This window comes from Biomphalaria glabrata, chromosome 8 (assembly GCF_947242115.1).
Source record: "Biomphalaria glabrata chromosome 8, xgBioGlab47.1, whole genome shotgun sequence".
Classification (NCBI taxonomy): Eukaryota; Metazoa; Mollusca; class Gastropoda; family Planorbidae; genus Biomphalaria; species Biomphalaria glabrata.
This window is the reverse complement of record NC_074718.1, coordinates 11525646-11538636: the sequence shown is the minus strand read 5'-3', so window position 1 is coordinate 11538636 and position 12991 is coordinate 11525646. Positions and strand designations below refer to the sequence as shown.

At 34.0% G+C, this 12991-nt stretch overlaps 1 protein-coding gene across 9 annotated transcripts in view; it reads left to right on the top strand.

Annotated features, from left to right (window-relative positions):
- Positions 1-12991, top strand: part of LOC106060846 (ATP synthase subunit C lysine N-methyltransferase-like) — a 13245-nt gene extending 254 nt beyond the window's left edge. For 3 of the 9 annotated variants that reach the window (XM_013218866.2, XM_056037598.1, XM_013218862.2), the window contains exons 2-5: positions 4011-4344; positions 5309-5446; positions 5981-6031; positions 6215-12991. In XM_013218866.2, the coding sequence (XP_013074320.2) occupies positions 4042-4344; positions 5309-5446; positions 5981-6031; positions 6215-6388 (666 nt within the window). In that variant the 5' untranslated portion in view covers positions 4011-4041 and the 3' untranslated portion in view covers positions 6389-12991. Of the gene's footprint in view, positions 1-16; positions 211-291; positions 491-4010; positions 4345-5308; positions 5447-5980; positions 6032-6214 lie in introns of those variants that run through there. The other 6 variants (XM_056037599.1, XM_056037593.1, XM_056037595.1 and 3 more) reach the window with 6 other exon arrangements.

Sequence of the window (12991 nt, the reverse complement as noted above, 5' to 3'; positions counted from 1 at the left end):
CCAACCCCCTCCTTTTTCCCTCATCATTAGTACCATATGATAGTTGTCTATTGGTTACATTCACGAATGTTAACGGATGGTCTTCTTATAACTGTAAAGTGGCTTAAACTTAAAGTAACGTAAACGTGCATTCTCTTAATGAAAATGATTAAAATTGAAATATAGATTAGATAGATCTAAATTCTAGGTCTAAAGTCTATGAAAATAAGAGTAAGTCAGTAAGAGATGTATTATGATTATAGATTATCTATGATGAATGATTTTACGTCTATTTTTTTAAACGTAGATATCTAGATTAAATCCAAAAGTCGCTGTCTCAGTTACTGACTTAGTCACTACTGACAGTGACAGTACTGAGCTTTGTCTTGGGCTTGAGTTCTTCTTCAAGTTATTGGCCTTGGCTTGGCAGTGGCATCTTGAATCTTCATGAATTTCATGATCTTGGTCCTTGGTCTTGAAATTGGTGACACTTGTTACTCACTTGTACTTGGTCATTTTCTATTTTCAAATTCATGGATTATAATTATATTATTATATTTATATTAATTAGAATGGATACAATTAATTAGACCATTAATTATTAATTATTTATTATTATTGGCTGTTGCTCGCATCTTTATATTATAAAATATAATTATAATCAGTATTTACTAGACATCTAATTTAGTCAATTTAGTAATTTACTAGAATAACTAGATCTAGAATTCTAGATCTAGATGTAGTAGATCTAGATTCTAGATCTAATCTATTTTATCTACTAATCTAGTAGTACTAGATCTACTAGTAACTAGAGACCTAGTAACCTAGTACTAGTAGAATGACTAAGAATCTTGATGATGTACTAGATCATTAGATGATTCTAGAATCTAGTATAACTAGATCTATCTAGTCATTCTAGTGCAGTGATTCCCAAAGTGGTCTATATAGACCCCCAGGCGGCCCAGGTCTACGAAGACGTCCAAGGGGTCTACGAAAGTGAAAAAATAAATTGGGGGTCTATGAGATGTCCACGGGGGTCTACGATAATAGATTTAATTTAAGCAGTGCGAGTTACTTAATTTTCACATTCCATTAATGTAATTATTTAATACACTAATATATGATTTGTACCTTCGTTAATCCTTTAAATATTTATCCTCCTATTCAAACGAAAAATTGTTGTAATCAATTTCAATACTTATTTAAATAGCTTAATTTTGACTACATGTAAGTATTTAGAAAAAAAAAAGAAATGTAGACAGTACAGCATTAATTATTTAAAATTGGGATTCATTCTTTCCTTATCAAACAAGCAGTTACCTAAAGGACTTTTTTATGACGATATGAACCAGTGGCGCTGGAGGATCATCTGAGACAATGCCACCCTGACAAAAATTTAGATTTGAAAAATTTTTGAACACTCAAAGTTCAAAATAGACCCACAAAATCTCTGTTCGACATCATATAGAGAAGATGATGGTTTGTGGGAGTCTTACAAGATTTCTTTACTTATAGCAAAATATGGAAAACAGCAAAGTTCAAACATTGATTTTACCAGCCGTTTTACACAAACCTACATCTGTTATTATTAAAACAATGTCTTTAAGCGACTAAACAGTTCAAGGTCGCTTCGGTGGCTTGAGATATAAAATTAAAAGCTCTTAAATGTAAATCTTTGCAAAAGACATAAATACAGTTTGGTCTGACAAGGTGTAGCGCTGTGTGCTACAAACTGTCTAATAGTCACCATCTCATTTAATCTCTGTCTGTGGTCCCTTCTGGGCATAGGCCACCAACCAGCTTCCTCCAGGAATCTCGGTTCTGGGCGAAACTCTCCAATAGTCCCCACGTCTTGCTCATCTGCTTGGCATCTGCTTCCGAATCGCGGAGACCTTGAGAACCATAATCACCACATTGAAAAAAATCAATACCTGCCTGAGAAAGATTCTTATAAGCTGCTGGCCAGACAAGATCTCGAATGAGGAACTGTGTCAAAGAACAAAGCAACAGCCCATTGAAGTAGATATCTTTCAGAGACGTTGGAGATGGATAGGTCACACGCTTCGCAAGCCTGCATCCAACATAACAAGGCAAGGCCTAACCTGGAACCCCCAAGGAAAGAGAAAGAGGGGACGGCCCAGGAATACATTGCGCTAATGGTCACCGTCTCCTTATATTTCCTTAGGGTTGACCCACAAGACCTTTCCCATGTTTGGGTATAGTAGCAAGGCAGCAGAGGTTTGAATTCAGTTTTCCTTCTGCTAGGTGGTAGCAAGAAAAGGTTAATGAGCCCTTCATGCTCGAAGCTTACTGGTTTAGGCTCCAGTTACTCTCCTTCGACCCTTCTCCTGTTATTGAAAACAGTTCCGCAGATTCAATATTTGAGCCTCACGTGAAAGATCAAGAAATACACGAGAAACTGCTCTTTGCGAAACCTTTTACAATGATACTTAAGGCATATTAATTAATTAATATTTAATGTTGGAAAGACTACTTCATAGAACAACAAATTCGTATATCAAACATAATATCCGTAGTTGTGTCGTTGAAAATTACTTTTTCACTCTTCAACTCACTACAGTTATAAATTTGTTTTAAAAAAATGTTAAGGAATTTGCAAAAATGTGCAAGTTGAGCAAGTTGCAAGCTGAGCAGGGGGTCTACCGAAAACTAGAAAACATGGCAAAGGGTCTACGAGACAAAAAAGTTTGGGAACCACTGATCTAGTTCTTTGACTCTAGTGATGTCTAGTCACTCTAGATTAGAAATTCACAACAATAAAGCACTTCAGTCACCGATCATAAAGGCTAAAGTCACTAAAGAATGAGTTGATGAGATGACAGTATTCTTTATTTAAATTTAATGATTTAATTATTTTAATGATGTTTAGTTATATATAACTATAACAGTTAACAATATTTAATATTCTCTGAATTCTCTTCTGTTTAATCCAGTCATTCTAATTATATTTAATTATTTTTTACAACTAACTGGTATAATAACTATGCATGGCGCGTAGGACGTAATCATCTTCTTTTTTTAAGTAACGTCTGTATTATATAAGATAAGAAGAAAGATAACTGCATATTATTCAAAAATTTTTTGATCCACAGAGATTGTTAGTTGTGTTAGTCTATAATATAATGCAATATTTCAGTTAGAGGCTGATATAAAAACCTTTCAAGCAAGGTTACAGTTCCAGCAACACTGCCAGTCTAAAATGTTATAGCTTATTCTCAAGACATGACTTATTTACTTTCTCAATTATATATTAGTATTATCCTCTGATTTTGCTTTGGAGTAATTATAAAGATATGATGTTAAGATCACCGACTTCCAAAGGTGTTGAAATGATTATTTCTTATAAAATTATTAATTGGGCGACATAAAAAATGTGGCAGAATTGTTCAAGGCTAAGCATGGACACAGACTGGTCCTTCACTTGCTCAGATCCATCATGAGAAAGTTCCTAACTTGTACTTGGCTGCCCTGGGAGAGTGATCTCATTTACATACACTTTTCTTTTGTTACTTTTATCTCTTAAATGCATTTTGTAAATTTTCAGAGATTCGGCTTAACAATCTCTTCCCTTTCAGGGAAAGGCTTTTTAAGTGCCTTTTACAATCAAGCATGCCTTTTCTTGTATCATCTCTGGGTTATATTGCACCACTTATAAACCTGCTCTAGACCTATAAGGCTATATATTTTATGCTCTATTTCTCTTAATTAGCTAAGAATCAGACTCACTGGGGTGTAATTCAAAAATCAATGTCAACATGATTAACTCAAACTGACCTAACTACCTAGAATCTAGATCTATATTATACTTATAGATATTCTATCCAGGGTCTATTCTGTCATTCTGTCTGTAGATCTAGATCTATTTTTAGATTATAGCTAGTCTGATGTACATCTACAATATAAATTACATAGAAGATCACCATAACATTTGCATTATATATAATATAGTTAACAGTTAAAATAATTTAACTTCTTATTTGTATTCTAAACCTTTTTTCTTCCAAAACAAGCTTGTTGTGAGAAGCTGATCAAGTAGTTAAAATGAACACTTTAAAGAACATTGACATACCTAATCAGGAATGTGACTTCTGTAAAGAGTTATCAGAGATGGGTAAGGACTCAAAGTCACCAACGCTTAGCAGACGGGGAGCGATCATGTTAGGTGCATCTGCTGCTGTCTTTGCTGGAATAACCTCTGTCTTGGTTCCATTCGTTTTTCCAGGTCTGCGCAGAATTTCTTTGCCATTTATACCAGCATCATCTCATCAGATAAACAATGTCATGAAGGCTTTACGTGGTCGAACTGGAAAATTAATTGACATTGGAAGCGGTGATGGCCGTATTGTAAGTTAGCCATTTAGCCATGTATCCTTTATTCAATAATGTTTAGATTAATGTTATTAGACACATGTACTGAAGATTATTAAAAACAACAAACAGTATTCACTATTTTTAAAAGAAAAGTAGAATTTTTTGTATGCTGTATAATCTTCAGCCCATTCAGCAATGAAAAGTGACCATAGTAATTCATTTTAACTCATTTTGAATAATAATTTTGATGCTTTATTTCTTTTTGTGTCAAAATTACTTTCATATATTTGATATATATATATATATATGTTTATTGATTTATTCCTTTTATTACTAGAACTCACAATATACTCTTTTTTGCTAATTCCAAGATGACCCAAAACCAAATTTTTTAAAGATTCTAGCATGAGCCCATCTCACTCCTTTCATGTAAAAAAGGTTGGCCAAATGAAATTCTGGTTTTACCACTTTCCCACACATACTTTTGGGTCATGAACTGCAGTATTCATGATACTCTGGCTTCACTGCATTAAACTTGTTAATATGCTTTTATTGTTTATTTTGAGAGTCCTTATCTCCATTCTTTTTGCACATTCAGTGTAATGGCTGGCATTATAACACTCTCCCACACATACTTTTGATCCATGAATTTTAGTATCCCTTATGTTGAAAGATTTTTTTTTAGCCTAAACCTTATCTTTTTCACATCCTCTAGACCCTTGAATTCTAGTATCTCTGACATTCATGTTTTGCATTGTTGAAATACTTGTTTTATATGTTTCGGATGTTCCTTCAGAGTTGAAGATAATTACTTCCTAGTCCAAACCTCCCGCAGGACGACGGGGGATGGGAGCGGGCAGGGTTTGAACCCGGGACCATTGATGAATCTGAACGACAGTCCAGCGTGCAAACCGCACGACCAGGCAGCCATCCATACTTAAAGAAACATAATATCTAACATGCAGTATTCTTTAGTGTTGAAGTTTTCTATCTTCAGACTTTAGCAGCTGCAAGAAACGGATTTCAAGCTTATGGTGTGGAGCTCAACATTTGGCTTGTCCTTTGGTCACGATGGACAGCATGGCGGTCAGGACTTCATAAACAGGCCAAGTTTTTTCGCAAAGATTTGTGGAAGGTCAGATATTACATGATGTTCATGATTTTAATTTTCCAAAATCTTCAAAAGTAATAATGATAGTATACAAAAGTCATGTATCATATAATTTTCATTGAAGTATAACACATTCAAGGGCATTCTTGAAATTATTTTTTTAAATTAAACATAAAATTACAAAAATGCAATTCATCAGTTAAATATGTTATAGATGTAACAAAATATAAAATTGAAAGTTTTTATTTGTAGAAAGGAATTATTAAAATAAGCTAACTAAATCCTACTAAAATGGCTAGCATATTGTTAAAAAATGAATTCCTCAAGAAAAACAAAAAAACTAAAAACAGATGAAGGGCAATAAAATTTTAGAGGAACTAGCAAGAACAAAACTAAACATTTATTTTAAAGCCTTAACGGAAAAGGGATAATTAAATATATAATTATAATAAGAAAAGTCCATCTCCACTGTTAGTTAGCTATTTACAGATCACTAAAAATGTTCATAGTTTCTCATCTGATGAAAATAATTTTCTCTATATTTGTATGAATCCACAGACTGATTTGTCTATCTATCAGAATGTTGTCATCTTTGGTGTGGAGAGTATGGTAAGATTTTTCTTATTACAGTATAACATTATATTGTTTTACTAAATGAATAATACTTTTTTTGTAAACAAGCTCTTACATTAAACATTTATGATAATATATTTGTAAATCAACTTCTTGTTACTTTTATAAATTTAAGCACAGAATATAAAAATTTGTTTTTGCCTTTTCTGTCCTTTATAGATGAAACCATTGGAAGATAAATTGGATCAGGAAATGCTGCCAGGAACTCATATTGTTGCTTGTCGCTTTCCACTGCCATCCTGGCAACCTGTTCTTGTCTGTGGTGAAGGCATTGACTCAGTTTGGTTGTATGTGGTTCCCCAACAGTACTTAAATATAGACACTAGATCTTGAGAATAATTAACCTAGTTACCTTATTGTCTTTCAATGTTTTCCACAATAGTCACCAATCAGTACTTAATTTGGCAGCAACAGTTTATAATTGTTTTCAAAGATTTGAAGATTTGTGGATGAAATTCAGAATGGCACAGCTAAATACTGTAAAGTTCCTGCTAAACAGTCCTTGGTATGTTTAAATTTAACATATCTGTTATGTTCTATGAAATTTTGAAAAATACAATTGAATGAGAAATGATGCTGTTTTTAGTATCAAGAGTGCAGAATGATGAGATCACTAAAAGTTAAGTTATAGCTTTTTGAGATGTAAAGGTCAATGTTATGTTAGGTTTTTCCTATTTTTGTGGCTGATGAATAATAGAAATTTAATACAGCTAATGAATAATGGAATAATGAAATGTTGCAACCTATTACCTTCAAATGCAGAATTTAAGGTTGTACACATATTAAGTTGGACTTAAAGGCACTATAAAATCCAGAATATCAATCTCAGCACTCCATCACATCTGGAGTTTAAATCTCAAGTCTCCACATAGATCTGAACTTGAATTCTTCACTCTCCCTAAAGGGGGATAATTTACAATAAAGCATTCAAACCATCCAGTGCTTGGATTCTGTTATGGATAATACAGTGGAATTGAGAAACTTTCAACTACATAGATCAAGTTCCGCTCAATTCTAATTTTCATCATAGTTTGCTTTGATTTCCATGTTATAATTGGATTTATAAAAAATGGTAGATTTGCGTCAGCTCCTTGCCTGTTCTTGGTGATTCAAATAAAATTAATACTCTGTATGGTTCTATATCCTTACGTTACTTCTATTGCAAAAAGTCAATGTTTAATTCTTCAAAGTGCTACTATAGATCTGGCAGGTTGCTCATAGTGATGGACTTCTGACACCTCTCTCTCTCTTCCCTCCTCCCCCTTTACTCTCTTACACCAGACGCACTGTGTTGTAATCACTATCACATGCTATATGTGATGGATTCAAAATGGTTTCTGTCACAGCTTTCCTATTTATATAACTCTATCTACTTATAACTCGATAGAATCTACCTTAGGTCTCGATAGTCTAGGTGTCTCTGGTTCAGTTCTAGTTAACGAAATTTCGTTGTATCGTTGTTCTGCTGAAGACAACTTTCTACTGACGTACATAACGGGATGTAGAATGCCCTGTGATTCCTGTGATAGGCATCCCCCGATAGCAACAGCAGAGGCATCAGTAGCTAGTATAAATTCCTTCTGACAGTCAGGTAGACACAGGATCGGTTCTTCAGCAAATGCCTTCTTTATCTTCTGCAGCGATACTTCACAGTCATGTGACCATCTGATCACATTGGGCGCTCCCTTTCTGGTCAGGTTTGTGAGTGGCTCAGTCATCTCTGCAAAATCTGCTATAAACCTTCAATAGAAGTTGCAGAGTCCCAATAAACTACGGACATGTCTCTTGGTTGTTGGCTGACGAAGATTCATAATCAGTTGTCGCAGTTCAGGTTGTGGTTTCAGTGAGTGTTTTCCAATTACATATCCTAGAAATGAAATGTTCTTGCAACCAATCTCCACTTTAGATGGTTTCACGGTTAAACCATTTCTCCTCAATGTATCTAGAACCATTTCTAGATGTTGTAGGTGATGTGACCAAGTAATGTCATGAAGGCAGATGTCGTCTAGGTAGCACAGTACATGGGGTAGATTAGACAACACCTTTCTCATCATTCTGCTGAACGTTGCTGGTGCGTTGACCAGCCCGAAACTCATGACATTAAATTGGAATAAACCAAAAGGACTACTAAACGCTGTAAGTGGTTTAGCTTTATCTACCAAAGGTATCTGCCAATACCCACGGGTCAGGTCTAGCTTTGTAAAAATTGTTGCGTCTGCCATTTGAGGTAACAAGTCTTCAGGATTGGGTAATGGTTTCGAATCAAGCACAGTAATTTTGTTAAGCTTCCTATAGTCAACACATATTCTTACTGCGCCTGATTTTTTTCTAACCACCACCATAGGTGCTGTGTATGGTGACTCTGTTAGTGATATAATATCTAATTTCAGCATCAATTGAATCTCTTCTTCCACTTCCTTCATATATCCTAAAGGTACTGGATACGGTTTCTGTTTCACTGGTTCAGGGTCTTTGAGAATGATGTCGTGTTTAATTGCTGCAGTTCTCCCTGGTACATCGGTCAATATATCATCTTATCTAGCCAGTACTTCTTTCACTTGCTTCGTTTGCTCTACTGATAGTGACTCTTCAATTTTGCAATCTGTCCAAGTTTCTGATTGCTTTAAAGTTAATACAGATAGTAATGAACCAGTCAATTCATTTTCGTCTTTCTCTGGTTCATTAACTATCGCACAACTGGAACGAACTACTTCATCAGTGTTAGTATTACTTTCCTGTGACTTTCCACTAAACTCTCTTAACGTGTTGATGTGAAATTTGGTAATCTACTGCAGTTATTTTCTTGACTACTTGAAATGGTCCTTGCCACTGAACAATCAGTTTACTGTCTTTCCTTGGTAGTAGTACATACACAAGGCTTCCTCCTTGAAGTTTTCTTAGAGTTTTATTTCTGTTAACAATGGTTCTGTGTCGTGCTGTGACTCTAATGCTTGCTTTGCCAGTTGACATGTTGTTACCACTTTCTCTCTGAGCTCGACGACATGTTGATAGCTGGTTCTAGATTCATTATCAATATTTTCTTTTGTCAACAAATCTTTCCCCTTGTAGTGTACATGGATTATTAATGACGTGTATGACAGCATTATTTGTATAAAGTTAACAAGGTTTGAGGAGTATTGTTGATGGTGTTCATATCTATGTACATAACGTTTTAATTTGAATAAAGTTAACTATATATCTATCTGCATTTAGCTTAAATTAAGTTTATAATGTTATTGGCTGCCTGGTTGTGTGCAATGCACTTCAGACTGTTGTCACAATAGTTTGATCCTAGTCTGCTTCTATCCCCAGTTGTCCTGCAGGAGGCTTGGCTAGTATATAATCATTTTCATCTCTTAAGGAACTTTATAAAACTTATCTTTTTTTGTCAGGGTGCTCTTAAACATGCTAGGCCCCCTGACATTCTAGTGTATACTTTCATGCCTAATTGTTAATAATTGACAAGCTGATAACAAGTTCAATATAACATTTTATATTATGAATTAAATACATTGTGTGATGCAAATATATTACAGCAGATGTAGAAATTAACAATGAATCACTATATAGAAAATACTTTTAACCATTGAGTGCGCTTGCAATGGCATCTTTCACAGGGTAGTACGGCCAATACGATCCCCATTCTTTCATTATGCTGTAATGTCTCAGATAAACCACAACTAGCGGCATCTTGCTCCATTACAAGCCCAAACGTCAGCCCCATCAATAGCTCCTTGTAGAGATGCTAAAGACAATGTCCTTGCAATACTTCTTTACAAAACTATAGCAAGGGAAACAACTGCGAGATTGTAGCAAAAATTCACATATTTACCCTACAAGAGGAAACAAACTGTCACACCAAAATGTGCCAAGTAAAAGAAAACCTAACATCCATCATAATAAGAAAAAGGCCCAACCAAACAAAAAGCAATGTAGCACAAAGCTTATGCACACAAACATAATTGGTGCAAGAAAAATACATGTTATACACCACCAACAATGTGTGCATCATTTAATCTGAATTATCAATTATGTAAGTAAAATTTATATCTATGTGGTATTTTGTATCTCATGAGATGATCTTTAGCCTAGCCAAATCTCGTGTATCTCAGTGTGCCAATGCTTGTCACACATGCTTGATAAGTTGTACATTTAAAATCACAAGATTGTGTAATGTTATCAGCTTTTCTTTCTTTCTGTTTTATCTATGTGCAAACCATTTACATTGAAAAAAAGTTAAAAATGTTTATATCTATGTGCATGCTAATTAGTTGGAAATAGTCTAATTCATTATTTGAATGATGTTTGGATATTATTATTATTTAGTCTTATATTGTTTAAATGTGTCATTGAAGCTCTTACTGTCTTATGGAGGAATACTGCTAGTGTAGATAAAAGGGAGGGTTGTTTTAAAACATATCTAAATTTACTCTGCTGTGAAAATGAGTGGTGAAAGATACCAAGGATGGTCTGTTTTTATCATGTTCTTCATCAGGTTTGAAAACAATAAATGTCTGCATTCAATGATCACATAAGTAACTGTTGTAGGCAGACATAGTTCTGCTGTTAAAGGTTGTTAAAGTAGTGGTACCTGTAATAGCAATTCAAGATAGACATAACTCTGGCAGCTATTAAAAATAGATACACAGTTTTACATTTGGAAAGCTTACTATAATACAGTATGACTGCAATCCTCAAAGTGAGACTTCACTAAGTAATACTGAAAGAGTTACTGTCCGAGTTTACCTTTTTTTAAATGTTTACAATTAGGAATAAAACTATTAAGCTGGAATGTTTTAAAAGACCACTCACTAAATTCTCTGGTAAAGTTATATAGACTGTACAGCGAGAAGGACAGTTTTTTTTTTGTCACAGAACCAAATGAAAACAAACATTTCATATGTATTTATTTCTCACATGATTGTTTCTGCTGACTTTTTCTAATCTTACCTGTTCTAGAAATGTTTTTTTTTCTTTGAAAAAAAAAACAAATTGCATTTCTGCTGTAAACAGTTTCCTCTTCATGAAAGAAAAAGCAGAAAACATTTTTTTAAGCTGTAGTGTGTTGTTAATTTATTTTGAAAGATCAAGATTTCTCAAGGCTAGCACAAGAGTAGAAAGATTTACCTGCTCTTGAATTATTGTCTTACAGTAATGCTATCTTTAGACTCAATTTTTTCTTTCTTCTTATTCTGGTGGTTTATAATGTTTGTTTTAGCTAGTTTGGCATTTTGTTGTTTGTTTTTTAAATATGTTTGTGTGCTGTGTAAAGTGTTCTAAATGTGTGACTGAGTTGCTAATGAAATGGTTCTTTGTTTCTTTAATCCTACTATATGCTGTTTCATGTAGGAAAGATTTAACATCATTTTTTTGTTTCAAAGAAAATCTGAATTATACTTAGTACTAGCAATACCTAACTCTCTTATTCTCTATCTTGTTATTAGAGCACAAGAAAATATAAACATTAAAAAGAAAGCTTATATTAAGCATTGTTGTATCAATTAGTTTGGATCTGTCATGTGATTAAATTTGTAATAGATCTAGACCAGTGTTTCTCAAACTTTTGAGTAAAGTGTACCTTTTTATTATGTTTGTAATGCTGAGTAGCTACCCCTGGCCTTGTATCTAGGGTTAGGGTAAACAATGTAATATCAAATGCATGCATAGTTAACACAGGGGCGCCCCAAGGGGCCGTGACATCGCCATTGTGGTTCATTTTGTACACCAGTGATTTTCAATCGGAAAGTCCTTTTTGCTCCTTCACAAAATTCGCTGATGATGCGGCTCTTCTTGCCCTGCTCACAGAGAGCTCAGACGTAAATGAGTATTTCAGAGAAATAGAACACATTGAAAAATACTGTAAAGATAATTTTTTTATTATTAAATGTAAAAAAAAACAACAAAGAAAAGATAATCGATTTTTTCGTAGGGAAAAGAAGGAAAATGATAGTTTCTGTAGGTAGAGGGACCCCATTGAAATAGTGCAAACTTTTAAATACCTTGGTACTATCCTAGACAATAAACTAAATTTTACTGCAAATACTGATTATATCAGCAAATAAGGACAGCAAAGATTTCGAGTACTGAGAAAACTGTCCTCGTTTAATGTTAGTGAAAAGGCCTTGGCTATGTTTTATCCACGCTCACATCTGCAATATTTTAAGTTTTAATTTCACTGCCTGGTATGGCAATCTGAGCAATAAAAATAGAATCCAAAATGCTGCTGGTAAAGTCATTGGCAAAAAACAAACCTCATTTGGGCAGCTGTTTGAGACACATCCATAAAAAAGCTAAAAAGATTCTAGAAATAAAAAATCAGCCTTTGGGTCAGGATTTTATGATTGTCACAAAAGAGATGCAAGACACCGATAGCAAAGACAAACGGACACAAACACTTTTTTGTTGCCCTGGCAATTAAGTCATTAAATAGAAACAATCTGATGTAAACTTTTCACATCTAAATTATGAGTGAGTCTGGTGTGAATGTACATTTGTTTTTTAATTAGTTTTTTTCTAGTTACAATGTTTTGTTTGGTTTAATCCACAAATTGTAAGACAAATTTCCTTACAGACAATAAAGATTATAAATGGATATAAAACAGCCTAGTTAATGAGGTGCAACTCGTACCCTCCCAAAGTCTTCCCGTACCCCTGGAGGTACACGTAACCCACTTTTGGAAACACTGATCTAGACTAACAATAATAAGCCAATGCAATTAGAAATATTTTTACCAATTGTTTCTGTTTATCTTTATATGAAGAGATTTTTTTTTTATTCATATGCATTAAGTTGAAAAGACACTTTTTCTTTAGGTACTGGCACACTTACCGGTAGGCCTATTATAGTTTTGGAAGATTTGTAATCAGACGAAGTGCAGAATTATTCCCCTTAATCAGCTCTAGCTTCTTTGACATATAATATATCTTTGTAATATT